Below are 17,610 nucleotides of genomic sequence, written 5' to 3'. Positions count from 1 at the left end.
TCAGTTTTACCTGAATTTATAGTGTAGGAGTAGTGAGGCAGTCATGGTGATTCATCCTTAGCGGCAGTTGACGAGTTGGGACTGATTAACCTTTCTCCTTTCACCCACCGGAAGGCCTGGCCACGGCATCTCCACAACAGAACGATTGTGTCCTCCTACAGTGCATAAAATGACCAGAGCAAATATTCAAAAGACAACAATGGACCTCCAAACCGCTCTTGAATGAAAGTGGCCAACGCCAGAGGAGACACAAAGGCAGCGTTTCATGCAGACAAAACACTCTGGAGCATTCTCATTGGCGTTTGTGTACAAAAAGTAGCGTCATAGATGACCTAAAGTGGACCTACGCTGCCGGGCGGGCATCTCCCACACTTTTCATAAGCACGTCCATTGACTGACAATTTATGATTTCACTATCATAGAAGTGATGTGAACCACTACACTATTAATGGGAACTGTAAAATATGATTAAAAAAATAGCATATACTTTCGCATATTTTGTTACATGCAATAATTTGTAAATATAGAAGCCCATCTGTTTTCTTTTAGCGCCGATCCAGGCAGGGGTGCTGCAACAGGGAACATTTGACATAATATTGAGGCCTTAATTGAAATGTTGTACAAGTGTTAGATTTTTCAACATCCCTCTTTGAAGTGCGATCAAATGCTCTTTCGGGCCTTGTATGGCCGTAGATTGCCCACCTTTATGTTTATTCCCCAAATAAGTTTTAGTGTCACTTCAATCCCTTCCTTTTCCATGTTCACACTTGAGATTGTGCTCAGTTTCCTGCCATTGTTTTTTTTTGTACATACAAGACCACATATGAGGAAGCTGCCATGCAGAATCAGCAAAAACTGCATATAGCTCTTCACTTCACAAACAGCGATGTGTTCAGCCAACAAATGGATGCTTGAGTATTCTTGTATGTAGTAAAAATAATCACTATGTTGCTCAATTTATTTATGATTACTAAATGTATTCTGAACAAAAGAAGTGCTCATTCGGAACAGAATAATACCTTTCTACAGTCTGTTTGATGCAGTCATTGGTTGCAACATATCATGGAGGAAATAAATGAGCTCATCAAAAAGAACTTCTTAACTTGGCATACAAAATAACACGTCATCCATTATTCATCCATCCATCCAATTGTTACATAATTGTTGCCTCGCATCAGCAGTAAAAGTTCTCAGTATGATTGTGCATGATTGTAGACAACTACAACATAATTACACTGTGTATAATACCAACAACAAAAGCATTATTATTATTATTATAATCATATTGCAAAATGGTCATCTAGTTTACAGGAGTTAGCTGTTATTAGCGTTAGCATAACCTGGACAGGAAGGGTAAATTTTAATTCGTGTTTGTGTTATAATTGAAAGAAAATTGCACATTTAGAAGTTGCAACTACAGCATTTAAACCTATTTGTAAAAGCTTACAACAAACATATTGTATCGTCAACTGGTTATAAATAAGTTTCTTAGCATTAGCATTTTTAGCATTAGATAATAACAGCATTTAAAAATATATTTTTACTTCAGCACAGACAGAAACTTATAGTGCCTTTAAAGTACACAGATAGTCGTTTCGTGTTAAAGGCGTAAATGCTATATAAATTTGATGTTTAATTCGTAATGGAAAAGGATAATATGCATTTCAGACTATGTAAAGACAGTACGTACTATGTTTTCGGTCAGGCATTACGTGGGGCAGCTACGACAGCGTGTTGGAAAATGTACACTTTCCCTTTCTTTCCAGTCAGGCATCAAGGTGGGGCACCTAACGGGAGCTCTTTGGAAAAAAGTGGGTGGTCTGCGTGTGAGTAAAGGCATGGAGGAGAATAGACACGCAAAAAGACAAGCTCGCCTTCCAGCGTCTCTGACGTCTGACCAGATGACAGCTGATTCGGCCGCGACACACGAAGGACTGCTCCGACATGTTTTAAGCCCAAAAGAATAGCTTATTGCCTCCCTTTATGATTATTGCTTCCACGTTATACGTTGCGTAGTCGCTAATGTTGCGTCTGGCGGACACGAGTGCCAACACATCAACAACGAGCTGAGGAAAAGTTGCCTCTCGCGAATCTGCTTGCATCTTGAAAGTCGTCGTTTGCCGCTGGACTTCAATCACCCGAATAGGTGAGACTTTATTTCTTAAAATGTGGGTGTTGCATGGGTGTTGGCGCGTGTAAGTTTGTAATAATACACGCGATCATGCTTAATATAATAAATCACGAATGTATACGAGAGATGTCAGTCTACGTCAGTGTATCCCAAACTTTACTCAACCTAGGAACATATTTGTATTTAAAACAACAACAACAACAACCCCGAAATACTGTACATAGATTAATAATGTACGTTCTGCCATCTAGTGGAACCGCAGTTACTTGTTCAGTCATATGTCGCTGGTATAGGAAAACAATGATGCAGTATTTATAATTTTCCATTCAACTGAATTAATCTGGAGGTTAATTTGCACTTGTTGGGAATCACAACTTTAAATGACCCGGAACAGAAGTGCTCAAAACTCAATAATCCGCCTACTGTCTCTCACTTGTCACTTGTTGATACTCTGCAGGATTCACTCTCAGCTCTGGAGATTCTCAAAATGGATTGAAATCTTAAATTTAGAGGCTCCGAGGTTCAGGGTTCGAATCTTGGCTCTAGTCTGTGCGGAGTTTGCATGTTCTCCAGCTTTCCCACACTTTCCCAAATAGAAAGCCTTTATTGCCATTTATGGTGTCATTACAGTGAAAATAGAAACTAGTTTGTCAAAATGTTAACTGAGTATTTGCATGGTGCATAGAGTACATAGTAACCCCTAAACTGTTGTCTGTTTATGCTGTGTCAGTGCAGTTGTCATCTGAGGTGAGGGATGTCGTGCTGCAGTATTCATTGCCAGGTTTAAATTATTAAGCACCACCAATGAGGTTTTATATCGAGGCCTCATTGACAAAGGAACTGGAGATGCTTGATTCTAAATTGCGCGGCTTTACATGTTCCAATAAATCCTGCGTGAACGTGTAATTACGTGCATTTTGATACTGTGATTAAAGCCTATAAACGTCCACTTAGTGTAGATCTTAAGTGTTACTTCTCATCGTGAGGAACCAGAAGAACTTTCATTTTTGTTGTGTTCGTAAGAGACAGGCTGTTAAAATGTGCAGAATGAAGCTAACATGATGTAAGACAGTTTAAGGCATGTGCATTCCTTATAATGATTCATGTGGTGGGAAAGGTCCCTTTGCTGCCTGTTTTTTTTAACCGGCTAATGTTTTGTAGGACCTGAAAGGGGGCCTTGCGTCTACGGTAATAATTTGACGTTAAACAGCAGTTAACTTGAAGATAGTCAAGCCTCTGACTACATTATTCCCTTCTAACTTTTTGTAATTTTTGTGATGCCTGCCACATTTGTGATAAAAAGTGTTCAAATAATCTTCTAATTTGGGTTATTTTTTTTTACAATTTTAAGTCCTTTGAGAACTTACTGTATATTTGACTTCACAGTAGAGCTGTCAAAGTTAATCGGTTAATCGACAAGTAATCGATTACCAAATTAATCGACAACTATTTTAATAATCGAGTAATCGTTTGGAGCCATTTTTTCATTTCAAATTGCCTCAATTCTCTGATTTTAGCATATCAACAGTAATTGTTCATTGATTTCTGTAGTCCTTCATGAAAGAAGACTGATTATTTTCCGTGTTTAATCAAAAATAAGACATTTGAAAACATCTGTTTTTACTTTGGAAAACAATGACCGAACCGGTAACATAACACAAAATCAATCTTGCCCTTTAAAAAAATAATAATTATATGAATACGAAGTATGAAATAAACATCAATCACTGGTTAATAAACAGTAATCAGGGGGGAAATGTTTTTAATACACTTAAATGCAAAATTAAAATGAATCATATTAGTCAGTTAATCAATTGAATAATTGATATATTCGTTGATTCAAAAAATATTAGATGGCTCAGGCAAAATTAGGTGGAGGTGGCCGCCTCTGAATTTCGTACCCAGGAAAAACCCTGGATTGTGACAGCACTACAGTTTAAAAAAAAAAGGTTTAATGCTAGCTATAGTTCATTCTATGTGCATTATTTAATAGGGCAAATGGTTTCTAAATCATAACAAATCACAATCGACATGTTTGCACATTTTCGCTTCCTGGATCGATACACGCTTCCGCAGTCTTGCTATGAAAAATCCACCCCGAGGAGGAGATGAGTTACATAATGGCTCATATGCAAACTATTAGGGCCTCGGTGTTTTGAGGGCGCGGCGTGTCCCCTCAAGGAAAACCCTCTCTCGTCTTTTTCAAACACGATCTCCTGTTTCCGAGGCGATGTTAGCACAGGCCAATCCGAGCTGTTCTCATGTTTATGCAAAGGAGCGGTTCCACTCAGAATGTGTCCGTCATTTATATTCAACACGTGCTTGAGAAAGGACATGGGAAAGAGTAGGAGGAGTGTGCAAGATTCTGCCATTCTCTTGTGGAATGCCCTGACGTTTGCTCACCAAATATGAAAACTGTGTGTTGGGACGGTGCCGCGTGCGAATCCCTTTTTCCAGTGGACGCACCCAGAGTTTCCTCCTACGTCCTTGTTGTCTCACTGACACATCCTTTAGTTGTTATTTCCAGCTCAGAATGATTCATCATTACTGAAGACACGTTGTCTTCATTCGAATACAGATTGTGTTTATTTCGCTCTTTGTATAGTGATAAAAAAGGGGGGATTGATGTCGTACTTTGTTACCGGTTCAGTTATTGTTTTCCAAAGTACAAACAGATGTTTATAGTTGCCTTAATTTGATTCAGCACCAGGGTTTTTCCTGCGTACAAAATTCAGAGGCGGCCGCCTCCACCTAATTTGCTTGCCTCCTCCAGCCTGAGCCACTGACATCGTTCAACATAATGCATTTTAACTGCAGTTGCAGTGTTGCGCCATTATGGAGGCGCTATATCAACAGCAGTTCACCGGAAAGACCGGAAGCAACAACCGAAGAAGAAACTGCTTCTTTTTTTTCCTTCCTTTTTTTTCTCCTTCTTTTTTTTTCCTTCTTTTTTTTTTTTTTTTTTTTTACTTTAATGTACCGAAGAAGAAACCGATCGCGGAGCAAGCGTTGCACACGCCCATTTCCTGGTTGTGAGGCAGAGGTGGCGCGCTCCCGCCATCGCCAAAGTCATAAAAACACAGTATACACAATAAACAATTGGCTGAGGTCACAAAATGCTTACATCATCGCATTGAAAGATGTTCTCAAAAGCTGTGGTGGATCAAGCCAAAGATCTCATACTAACATTTAATTTGGCTGTAGCTGTTTTGCTAGAGATGCTAAATATCAGTTGGATGGCACGCAGCAGTTTTTTTTTTCAAGGTAGAACTTGAAACAATGTCGGGCAAAAGCTGAACAAAGAGTTGAGTCTCAGTGTGTACATTTTTCCTTTCAAATGTGGACCGTTGTCTTTGATTGGTCCTTGAAGAGCTAAAAAAAAGAAAAGAAAAAAAGGTGAACATTTGTTTTATTGGAGGTTGGAAGTGTGTCTTCTCTTTATTGCAGCTGTTGAGATGAGAAAGAAAATGAGCAGTCGACTGATGTCTGACTCACATGGTGAGGAACCACATGGTCTGCTTGACAGCTGGCAAAAGCCAAAGACGACCGCACCCCGACTCAATCACCGCCTCAGATTGCACGTGCTGGAACCCTTTTTTTTTTTTTTTTTTTAACTCTTTCACTGCCAGACGTTTTCAGAAAAGGGATGCCGTGGGTGCCAGCCGATTTAAGCATTTTGACTGATCTTTCAAGGTCCACAGAAAATTATGTGTTTGGACTATGGAAACACACATACTACCAAATGAAAGATTGGACTCATCTTTCATCAGAAAAAAAAGTTGTTTGTTTCTACCTTATTCCGTTTTTGAGTAATCAACAATAGAAAATGGTTAGTTTCACCTCTGTTTTCAAACAAACGTCTTTTAACGTCTTTGGCACTCCTCCATAGGATTTTACTAAACGTTATTTAACGTTTTTGGCAGTCAAAGAGTTAAATATCCAGAACCGTCCGCTGAGGCTGTTTGGGTATTGTATTACATTCCCGCCGACTCAGCAGTCTGAAAGAGCAAGCCACGCAGTCAACAATTAGTATCAAAACATATCCAGGCCTCTCCAGAGGCTTCTGCCAATATCCGCGTGTGTGCCAGTCTGCCGCTGTGACACACTGAATTGGGGATGAATGGGGTCGGGGGTCGCGTGTCTACATTGTTGGCATTGGGTCAGTAAAGGCTGCAGATTGTCAGCAACGGTCGGCCAATCACGCTAGGTAAAGGAATTTGACTCAAGTTAAAAGGATCTATTACAAAGTGAATGAACGGCAGTTTGAGAAGCTTTAAAACTGTTGCATGGCGTACTGCAGTTTACGCTACCCTGTTGTAAGTTTTAGAAAAAAGATCTGTTCTTGACAAACCAAGCAGAACACCTGCTACTGCCATCTACGATGAAAACATGGAACTCCTAGGGCAGGCAGTAGAGATTGACCGATGTTTTTTTTTTTTTATCAGGGCCGATACTGATGCCTATTATTAGTAGACAAGGAGGATATTTGAAACCAATATTCATTTTTTGTTAGAAAAAAAGGGGGTGGGGGGGTATATTGGTGTCAAAATAACAAGTTTGACTTTGTTGTAATGTCTTAATTTCTTAAAGCATTATTGCTTATTGAACAATTTTTAGACATTTCAAAATGTAGATTTTTTACAATAGACTTAATTTTAAAATAGATAAAAATAAATAAATAAATAAAAAACTAAGCTCAGGGAGCTCCCAAGGTTATCTTAAAAAGGTAATTACAATATATCTCTATACAGGGATGTGATTTTTCCGCTAATTCGCGGAATTCCGCTTTTTTTTTATCTCCCCCCCCAAAAAAAAAATCGATTTTTATTTTTTTTATTTTTATTTTTTTTAGTAGTTCATTGTGTATGCACATGACTCCGACAGATAACATCTTCTGCTATAACAAAGACATTTGTGGTATGCTCTAATATGAGTTACTTTTCATTTGGTCATGATACAATTATTTGTTCATGAAATTTGAACCCCTCAACATTATTTATGTGTTAACTTAGTAATCACATTAGTTAGATATGATGATATTCTCAGTGATAGTTTTTAAAAGCAAAGGCAGTCCAATGTTTTTGAATGTGACTGATTTTGAGTTGACTAAAACTGCCATTTTATATGGGATAGTTCAATATACATTGAAAATTTATGCTGTTGTTTTGTCTATTTCTTTGTCATGTGAGTGCATTGAAAGTGCCAGCGGCCCCCAGACCCCCGGCTAAATTTTCAGATAATTTCACTTTGGTCAAATCACATCCCTGTCTATAGTTTTCTACAGTAAATATTTTTTTCCCAAAATTAAAAAATACCTGAAATCTTAAAACTTTCAGATTTCTTTGTTTTAATGTCGAACAAGGCATTTATGAAATAACTAAAAATAAAAAAATAAAAAAAACTAACAGGACCACCCTGAAAACGAATTAAAACTAACTCAATTTAAAAAACAAATCTCAAAACAAAATAAAGCTAAAAATGAAAAATTCCAAAACTCTTAATAACCCTGGTTCTCACCTGTTTCCTTCCAATGTTGCAAGAAGCGAACCGCCAAGATTTGTTAGAATGTGCAAAGTTCATCCCGTTATCAGGACCTTAGAGGAGACACACCTGTTTTGGTCTACCCATGAGATGCCGAGCTTGAACGTTCAAAGCAAAGCAATCCTACTAGGTTTGCTGACTTGTTTTGTCTTTGAGCCAGGATCATGTTTTCCCTTTATTCTTCAAACCCAAACAAAACTGGCCTTCATCTGGTACTTTTGGTGAGTCAGAAGCATCTGACACACTCAACAAAAAATATTTATAATCCAAGAACCCTCTGAATCTGTTTATAACCTTCTCGTCTACATTTTATTAACTCATTCACTGCCATTGACGGCTATTGACGTAAAAAAAAAATCATTTGAACTATTTCTATTAAATTAAAAAAAATTCCACTCTTGTTAACAAGAGTATAAAGAGAAATGTTTTTTATTGTACATTTAGAACAGATATAACATTTATGGTTAATCGTGAGTTAACAATTGAAGTCATGCGATTAATTATAATTAAAAATTAGGAGCGTCCGGCAATTAAAATCGTAATTAATTGCATGACTTCACGAGTTAACTCACGATTAATCACAAATTTTATATCTGTTCTAAATGTACAATAAAAAAAATTCTAGGTTCTCATACTCTTGTTAACAAAAGTGGAAAAAAATGTTAAACTAATAGAAATAGTTCAAATGAATATTTGACGTCTGTAACCGTCAATGGCAGTGAATGAGTTAAGAGTGAAAAACGGTGTGGACATTTATTCTGTGGGCCTCTGGGAACTTTTCTTTGAAAACAGCCAACAACCATTGGACCCCATCCGTAATATACAACTCTGTGCATGGCTGGCAACGAAAGCGCGTTGCCATCCCGCCTGGTCCCCCCCCGCTGTCATCATTTTCCTGAGCCTAGCGTAGAAGTCGCCAGGCAACGCCGCGACACACTCACCCAGACCCATAAATAACAATAAGGAGCTTGTCTGGCTGCATGCAGATCTCTGGATTAGCCGTCAGAAAAGCGGCTGCAGCAGCCCAGCGGCCCTTTTGCAAGTCCTGTGAGCACAACCATGGCGTCAACTGGGCCGTTTTTCAGAACACGTGAGCTAACGGCACCGCCTAAATATTCTTGGTCTGTGTCATGGATTTTTTTTTTTTTTGCGCTCTTCACTTGACATTTTTACTCCCAAACATTAGGCATGTCAACTGCAAATGTTGCAACTTGTAGTCCACTCCCTCCAGGATGATTTTAGTTTTGTTCATGCCAGGACGTGCTTATTTGGTCGCAGATTCTTGCAGGCAAATGTTGTTGCTTTTGAGATGGGAAGATTAGCATTAAAAGGAGTAAAAAAAGTTATTTTTTGCCAGCAGGTGGCAGTTTCTGCGCACTTAAAATGGTTAAGAAACAGGGAAATCATAGGCTTGCGTACTAGTACTACTAAGTTACTAACAGCTGAAACTCAAAGGAATGTGGTAGCTTTGATATTATAACTGGATGCTATGTTTTGTTGGGAAACCTCCACCCATCCAACTATTCATATTTTTCTTTACCTGCTCACATCTGGTTCCATCTGTCTTATTGCCTAAGCACCTCCAGGCTAATCTGAGCCCCGGTAACTCCCTAGTGAGGTTAGCACTTAATGGATCCTGAGTCCTGTTCCTCCAGTTGCATTCTCCCGACTCCCATCATTGCTAACAGAGGCCTCATTGATTCTATGAGAAACTGCATCCCTCTTCTCTCATTTCCTGTCTTTTAGCCAGGCCATCCACACCTGGAATTAGTCAGTCACTCTGATGCCATTTATTTCCATGCCCGTACTTATAGCTGATCTATTTGAAATTGTGGTAGCGTTAATTTCGTCAATGCAAACGAAACAAAAATAATTCAGTCAACACATTTTTTCACCAGACTTAAACTAGACTAGACTACAATAAAACCCTCATTAATAAACAATAACTGGGACTATATCAGACGAGACAAAAATGTACTTGTACTAGAATCGATGGACATTTTAGTTCATTAACAAAAATGAGACGGAAATTATGATTTTGTACAATCTTGTTTTTGCTAATCTGTCACTGTGACACACACCCTTTCAAATCTGTAGCTAGCGAGTGCAACGTGCACAAACACATGGGACAGACAGGAGGTGGATTCACGGTGAACGGTAAAAAAAGAAAAAAAGTCAATTATAATGTAACATTTATCCCACGGCTATAACGTTCCAACAATAATGTTAATCTGACCGCTAACTAATGCTAGCTAACTTACTAGCTCATAGCATGGAGCTATGTAGCCACTTGTTGATGTACTGTAATTGTGTGTCAAGTTGTTTTTCATCAAAAAGATGAGAGCAAAATTCATGTGAAATAGTTTAAGATCTCAAATGTTCTTATATTATCTGCTGACAAAAAAATAAACGGGGTTAAAATGATTGTCCTGACTAAAACTAGACCAAAATGTTGACAGTTTTTGTTGACTAAATTTAGCCGAATAAAATTGTTTTCTTGGACTAAAGACAAAAATGCTAGATTTATAGTCGATTAAATAAAAACGGAATGAGGATGACTAACAAGCGTGATTGAAACTGGACAAAAACTGAGACTAAATTTTAAAATGGCTCATAAAATTAACACTAAAATGTGACTGTATTCATGAACGTCCCCTTTAGCCTTCTTTTGTGTTCTGGCATACTGGCGAGGATCACATGAGGGTTTCTTTCAAAAATAGTGACATGACTTCCTGTCCACGCAGGTTATGAGTGATGGAAGCGGGATCGCTGGTGCGCGCCGTGTTCGAATTCCTCCCCAGCGTCTCCGAGGAGCTGCCCCTCTTCACCGGCGATGTCATTGAGGTGCTCAGCGTGGTGGATGAGTTCTGGTTGCTCGGCAACAAAGATGGCGTCACCGGTAAGATATCGACAGGCGCGGGCGGTTTCCGTAAACGAACCTCGTGAGACGCTTTATGCTATTCGGTGTAGACGATATTTATACATTAGTCTGTGTGCTGCCAACATTGAGTTGCTTAAAATATGACGAGAATGACTAAAGATCATGAAAACTAAGGAAGTTGGGTTTTCCCCTTTATGTGCTGTCTTCAGGTCAGTTTCCCAGCACATTTGTGGAAGAGGTTATCATTCCCAGCTCCAAGCCTGAAGATCGACTGTACGTGTGCATCAATGATTTTTGCGCCACGAAACCGGGGAGTCTTTCCCTAATGAGAGGTAGGAAGTTAAAAGTTTTACCATTGGCATTTGTGCCTTGACTTCATTATCTTAAGTGGTTGACATATGAGTATGATGATCAGAGGTGACAAATCCAGGTCCAGCTTTAGCCCCAGGCGCTAGCTAGCTAGCTAGCTCCCATGGTGCTTGTTTACCTGCTAGGGAGCTAGCAAGCTAGCATCAGGGGCTAAAGCCAAACTGTGGTGCCACCTCTGATTATGATTGTGCTTTATTTTGAACTTGGAAAAAAAAAGTCCAGTAATATAAATATACAACATGTCAGTCTAAAAAGTTACAACCTAATTAGTCGTATTGTGAAATGATTTCTAATGAATGGTGTTTTCTGACTTAGCATAACACCACTTATTGATGTCATTGCACCCAGGTAAAGTACTATTTGTATTATTTTGGGCCTGGAAATGCAGTTTGAAGTGATTCCTGAAACTTTAGACTCCTTATATGGGATACACACATACCGATTTTTAACATCATAACCAATTTTTCCAAAATGTTTATATCCGGCGAGCTTCAGCTACTCTTCCTAATTAGCACAATTAGATGTTGCACATAAGGATTCACCATAAAAAAAAAACACATTTAACAGGCTTTGTTTAATTATTTTCGCCTTGATCATTTTCTGGGCAAAACGGATAGGAAAAAGGACTTCCTCGCACCACAAAGTAATCATTCAGGATAATCTTTCAAGGACATCCAGGAATTGTGCCTCTGTTGACATTGTTGCAAGAGAGGGAAAATACTAAAGCTTGGCCTTTTTGTCGGTATATGTGTACCCCACTTTTCTTCTCTTCTGTTGTCAGGCAACTTCCCCAAACTCCCCACTAGATGTCCTCAGATGCTTAACTGAAGTTAGTGTAGCGAGCTCATCTGTTGAATCTCCTTTTAGTTTACCACAGGTTGTTATGTTATTTTTCTTTTTTTGTGTGTGTCATTCGTTTACCAACACACTCAGAACCACAGACGATGTTTGCAAAGATCCTTCGCGCTAGTAAAATTGCTGTAATTTATGTAACACTAATAGTGTTAGCAGTGGCTGAAACCAAAATATAACTTTATTAGAATGATCACATTGACTTGTTTTAAATAGATACAGCAAAGGACATTTCCTGCATAATAGGAAATTGTCCTCACTGGCTGTGGCACGTTCATTTCCAGTAGGAATTTACACGCTCCATGTTGGCCATTTACCAGTTTTGCCCACAGACACAATGGGAGGTGGAGCTACAGGATCTGTGGAATGTGACCCCCATAACTTCCAGCTGACCAGTCAGTCCGCAGATTCACAATGCTGTCGAAAAATAAGCAGCGCAAATATAAGCATGACGAATTTTATGTTTTAAAAAATAAAATATAAAAACGTGCATTTCTGACACCAATTGGTCTGGAATAATACCTGTTATGCCTTACATAAGTTATGAAAAATGATCAAATTATTATTAAAATAAATAATAATAATAATTAATTGATTCATTAAAATTCACCGTTATGGTGTTCATAAAAATGCAAGCAAATAATAAATAATTAGATCTTTTTCTTGACATTGAAAAAGGGAAAATAAACTAAATACATTAAATAAAGCTAAAGGAAACTGAGCTTTCTTAACTAGTCAGAATAACAAATTTATTGGCTGCTGTATAGGAAGAGTAAAAATGCACTGCATTGTTATGTGTTTATTTACTACAGAAATGACAGACAAAGTCAAATCTAAAAGTTCCACTGGTTAAATTACAAGTAGCGGTCATCCCATAAAGGTCTGGGTCAAAATGGAAAGGTGACATAAGTCCACATTATTTTGTGTTTTCACAGGTGATGTGGTAGTTGGAGAGAAAGGGGAGTCCATGGAACTTGGGGAGTCCTGGCTTGGTGGTTGTAATGCCTGGGGGGCCCGTGGTGTTTTCCCCACATCCTGCGTGAAGGGGCTGAACCTCTCATGCCGCTCCAGGCAGCTATCGGAGCGCTCGGCCCAGGCTCAGGCTTCCGACCTGCCGGCGTACGCCCTCGGCCAGGCCCGGGCTCTTATGAGTCTCCATGCGCAGCTCAACGAGGAGCTGGACTTCGGTGAGGGGGACTTGATCATCATCACCGCACTGCCCGAGCCGGGCTGGTTCGAGGGGGAGCTCGGCGGCCGCAGGGGCGTCTTCCCGGAGGGGTTTGTGGAGCTCCTGAATCCTCTTCGATCTCCTCAGGAGGTTGGACACTGCCAGTATTTAAGTAATGACCATGATGATGTCACTAAAGATGATGTGGACGTAGAGGAGCAGAAAGTGTCGGTCCAAGAAGATGAAGAAGAGGTGGAAGGTGCTGTCTACGGAGTGGCGCTATATGATTTTCGAGCCATGGAGCCTGGTGAGTTGGACTTTGATGTGGGCGACCGCATACGTGTTATAAACACCATGGACGATGGCTGGCTTGAGGGGGAACTGAAAGGACGGTGTGGTGTCTTTCCATATCGTTTTGTCAAAATTGAAGATTCTGGCCTGAAAATGGCCGAGGAAACAGATCATGATGAACCAGAAGCACAGCACAGCACACATCCTTCATGCCCCAATAGGAACGACCTTAATTTAACCTTGTATGAAGATCAGACAATATGGGACTTGGACTACTTTGAGAAGAGTGAGGGGGAGAAATGGCAAAGTAAGAGAAAGATTAGCGCGGCTCAAAATGAAAGCAGAAGGCAGCGCGATTCAAGCAGTGGGATTGGCTCTCAGACACAAAGACCTGTTGGCCCAACCCATCAAAGACCACAGAGACCCAAATCAATGCCACCGACGAGGCCTCGGCCCCCACCTCCTCGCCCTAGCCTGCCTGCACGTAGCCAAATGAACCGTATCAATGCAAAACAGACCAACTATACTAACGGAAACCGCCAACCTCAACCTAAATTATCTCATAGCCTGACTCTTCCCAGCACACATTCGGGTTGGTCAAAAGACCGGCAAAACTACCAGTGTCCGACAGGGAATGGTGTCATCGCCTGTAGCCGAAGTGCAACGCTTGGACAAGCAGTGATTAGCCTCTTTGAGAACCATAAAATGAAGCAAAGCGTCAGTGATGGTGAAAGCCGTTCGCAGCAGAATTTACGCTCAGGCTCTAACGGCTTCATGCCATCATCCCTCACCTTGGATGCTTTTTTGGCATCAGCCGGCGATTTAGAGACCAAACTGTCCCAACAGCTGTTTGAATTCGAGAAAAGCCTAACGTCGTGTAGTGACATCAATTCAATGGAGCCCAATCAGCAACCTCACATCTCCAGGCACTTCTCCATTTTGGGCTACAGCGACGAAGGCGACATCATCCGAGGGTCCTCGCTTTCCCCGGCGTCCAACTCCGCTCCCTCCTCATTAGAGAGACGCAGGACCCTCCGCCCCCCGCCTCCTCGCCCGCAAGTCGCTCGTCCCCAAGCTGCACCTGTGAGCAGACCCACCCGCCCTGCTCTACGTCCACCTCCACCCACCCCGAGACCCGCCGCAAACTCTTCTCACAACAATCCCTTCTTTGACCACGAAGAGCCTACTGTAAACCTTTTTGACCAAATAACTGAAGGGCAAGCGGATCTTACCGACCTTGCGGACGCCCAGGATCATGAGGTCCAATTCCAGCCGGAAGCCGAGAAGGATCAAGAGACAGAGATGGACGACGAGGAGAATTACCAGTTGTTGCTACGGCTACACGAGGTGGAGAGCGAGATGGACATGTATGCGCGCACCGCCGAGGAACTAAGGGCCATGCTGGAAGAGGAAGAGGATGAGACGGCCTGCGTACAGGTCATGGAGAACCTCGAGTTCTGCAACTACACGCTGGAGACGCTGGCCTTGGAGCAGCAGCAACTGCAGGGTAAGTCTCTTGTGTTGACGGAGTATACTCTTAACTCATTCACTGCCAGACCAGGAGAAAACGAATCGTGGACGTCTAAAGCAGTCTATGGCAGTGAATGTGTTAAAGTTAGATGTCCGCATGTTTTGAACGTTCTTGGAGACTGGATGGATGTTTTATTGTGTGTGCTGCCTCCCAAGGGGCCAGAAATTTACTGACTACTGTTCATCCAAACCATTGTTTTCCAACCTTTAGAACCAAGTGCATCTCAGAACAAATCAAAGGTATATACTGTCTACTGGAATAATGATGATTTTGTTGCAATTTAATCACAAATGTATTAATTGAAATATGGGCTTGATTATTTGGAACGCAACGCTACTTGAGTTGTATGAATGACAACAGTTTGATATAGGTGAATTGCACCTTCTGCCATCTTGAAAGTCGTGGCTACGCCTTCGTGGCTACCTCTCCTAGTTTATTAGCTCCATCTTGTGTTCGTATCTGTGTAAGCCGGATGGCCAGAGATGTGATGAGGCATACGCATTTGTTGTCACATAGTGTGAGTCTGGGCCCCCCCCCACTCTTTCCTTGCCTCTACTGACCGTATAAATGGAATAAAGAGAGAGAAGACTCACACTAGGGTTGGTAAGAACTGAACATGATCCTCTTTGAAAAGGGATCCAAAGAGCGGTTACGTGGCCCTTGGCATACTTTTTTGGACTCTTAGAGGATGATACATCCACCGGATTGGAAGGTAGGATGGAGAATGTTGGACTGTCAATGTATTCGTGCAGAATACTGATTGAGGCAAGGATTCACCCAAAAAATGTAAACTCATCATCAAATTGTTTATATAAATAAGGGACCTAAGAGTGACCCAGGATGAGTAGCAATCTGTCGTGTTTAGATTCTGTTTTCCTTGGTCTTGTTAAGTGTGATCCTGCCCTTCCTCGTGTGGTCCAATCAGTGCCCTCAGCCACTTGTGTCTTGCCCCAGGTGTGTCTTGTTGTGTCGTTAGCGTCTGTGTATTTTGTCTTCTGTCTCCCCTCTGTCTGTGTGGGTTCATTGTCTTTCCTCGTGTCGTGCTGCCCGTTTTTGCCTTGTTGTTCCCCCCATGATTTGGTTCTAGTTTTGGTTTATCTTGTAATTTGGAAGAGCACCTTTTTGTTTGTAAAAACTAAAATCCCGCTTTTGATTTAACCTCTGCCTCCTCGCCATGTCTTTCCGCATTTGGGTCCCTTCTTGACAGAATGAACCGACACAGGCAGAGGGGAGACAGCAGACTAAATACACAGACGCTAACGACACAACAAGACACACCTGGGGCAAGACACAAGTGGCTGAGGGCACTGATTGGATCACACTTAACAAGACCGAGGAAGACACACAAGGAAAACAGAATCTAAACATGACACACTCCATTTGGGACTTTCTCAGTTAACTACACAAACATGTATACCATATTTTGTGACAACTCGTGTTGGATCTCAATGTGGTCGAATGAGTCCATTTTACAGGACTGCCAATGTATGATGCTGTCTGTCAATGACAGGAATCTGAAGGAGGGCAAGAATGCATTACCATTAACTCGTCACCGGGCAGGAATTCTCACACCTTCATGTAAAACAATAACATCTAATAATGCCTGCCCACATCCGCTTTCATTTTACTATTTACTATGATAGTTCCTTTGTTAAAATGGATATATTAAAGTTACCCATTGAGGGCTCAGTTCATAGAAAGGCTTGCTCTTATCAAGATCTTTGTTGTGGCAAACGTGTTTCTCATTCACACAAACACACACTTCAGGAGTGAGTGTTTTTCCGCGCTTCAGTAGGGCGTGGACCAAAACATGACGTTTTGAGAAACAATGGCAGCTTATTGTTGTAACACAGCCAGTAAACTTAAGTTGTCTGCTTCTGTGTAACTTCAAAATTTGCTTTTGAAGAGACTTTTTTTTAAAAAATCTTTGCAGCTACATTGTGAGATAAAACTACTGTAAAATGTGTATGGTGCGAGGTACCAGCATTCCTGAACAGTCTTCTTTGTTTTCTCTTTTATGTGTGTTTAAGCTCTTTGACCTTCAGCCTGCTTTAATTCCTTAAAACTCACTATTAAAACGCCCCCCTCTCAGCCTCCAGGACACCGCCGCCCAATGTATTTAATGTTGTTCTGAAGGTCTGTTGGCAACTCCCGACTAGCCAAACAAAATGGGACACTTTGAGACGGCAGACAGTTTGATACATGATCTTATTACATGGGCATCACTACCCCTTTTACTACATGTGAGCCCGCGACAACTTCATTTGCATACGCTAACACCCCCATAGGAATGCTGTATTACACACACACATAGTTTCGGTCGTGATTTGGATCTGAAAGCTGAGATTGATAATTGGAACGGTTTTACGCAACTAGAGGGAGGACATTTAATGAGGATTTTATTTTTTTATTTTTATACACTGTGAAACATCTCATAATGACTCTTGGTGAAGATGTTTCTGTAGTTTGCAAGTCAATTTGTCGTCACGAAAGAAAACTCAATTACGAGTTTCTTACACTGTTCGGATTTTTTTTTTAAATTGCTGGTAAATTGACACTTCCCATGGGTACGCCTTAGTTTCCCTTCTAATTGTGTTGTTTAAACCAGTCCGTGTAGTGGCTGCCGCTTTCAGAGAGAGATGAGATTGAGAGCACGGGGGGGGGGGGGGGGGAATGTACAATACCCAAGTTGTATGAATAGGCCTGTTTTTTTTTCTCACACATAAAAGTTTGAGGTCGCCTCTGAGAGTGAGAACGATGTTCTACAATAGCTCATTGTGAACTCTGGTTTCTACCTTTTCAGTCTAACGGCCTAATAGTTCCTTACTTTCTTTGTATTTTGATTA

At 40.8% G+C, this 17,610-nt stretch overlaps 2 protein-coding genes across 4 annotated transcripts in view; one reads left to right on the top strand and one right to left on the bottom strand.

Moving 5' to 3' along the window:
• Positions 1-155, bottom strand: part of LOC144037951 (integrin beta-3-like) — a 29,972-nt gene extending 29,817 nt beyond the window's left edge. The window contains exon 1 of the mRNA XM_077549850.1: positions 11-155. The gene's annotated coding sequence lies outside the window, so the exon portion shown is untranslated. The remainder of the gene's footprint in view (positions 1-10) is intronic.
• A 1,656-nt stretch (positions 156-1,811) lies between these two features.
• The window catches only part of dnmbp (dynamin binding protein), a 33,406-nt gene continuing 17,607 nt past the window's right edge, over positions 1,812-17,610 (top strand). For 2 of the 3 annotated variants that reach the window (XM_077550726.1, XM_077550725.1), the window contains exons 1-4: positions 1,812-2,146; positions 10,417-10,571; positions 10,763-10,885; positions 12,710-14,740. In XM_077550726.1, coding sequence (XP_077406852.1) covers positions 10,427-10,571; positions 10,763-10,885; positions 12,710-14,740 — 2,299 coding nt within the window. In that variant the 5' untranslated portion in view covers positions 1,812-2,146; positions 10,417-10,426. Of the gene's footprint in view, positions 2,147-10,416; positions 10,572-10,762; positions 10,886-11,237; positions 11,271-12,709; positions 14,741-17,610 lie in introns of those variants that run through there. The other variant, XM_077550727.1, reaches the window with a different exon arrangement.

This window comes from Vanacampus margaritifer, chromosome 18, assembly GCF_051991255.1.
Source record: "Vanacampus margaritifer isolate UIUO_Vmar chromosome 18, RoL_Vmar_1.0, whole genome shotgun sequence".
Lineage (NCBI taxonomy): Eukaryota > Metazoa > Chordata > Actinopteri > Syngnathiformes > Syngnathidae > Vanacampus > Vanacampus margaritifer.
This window is presented reverse-complemented; position numbering and strand designations above follow the sequence as displayed.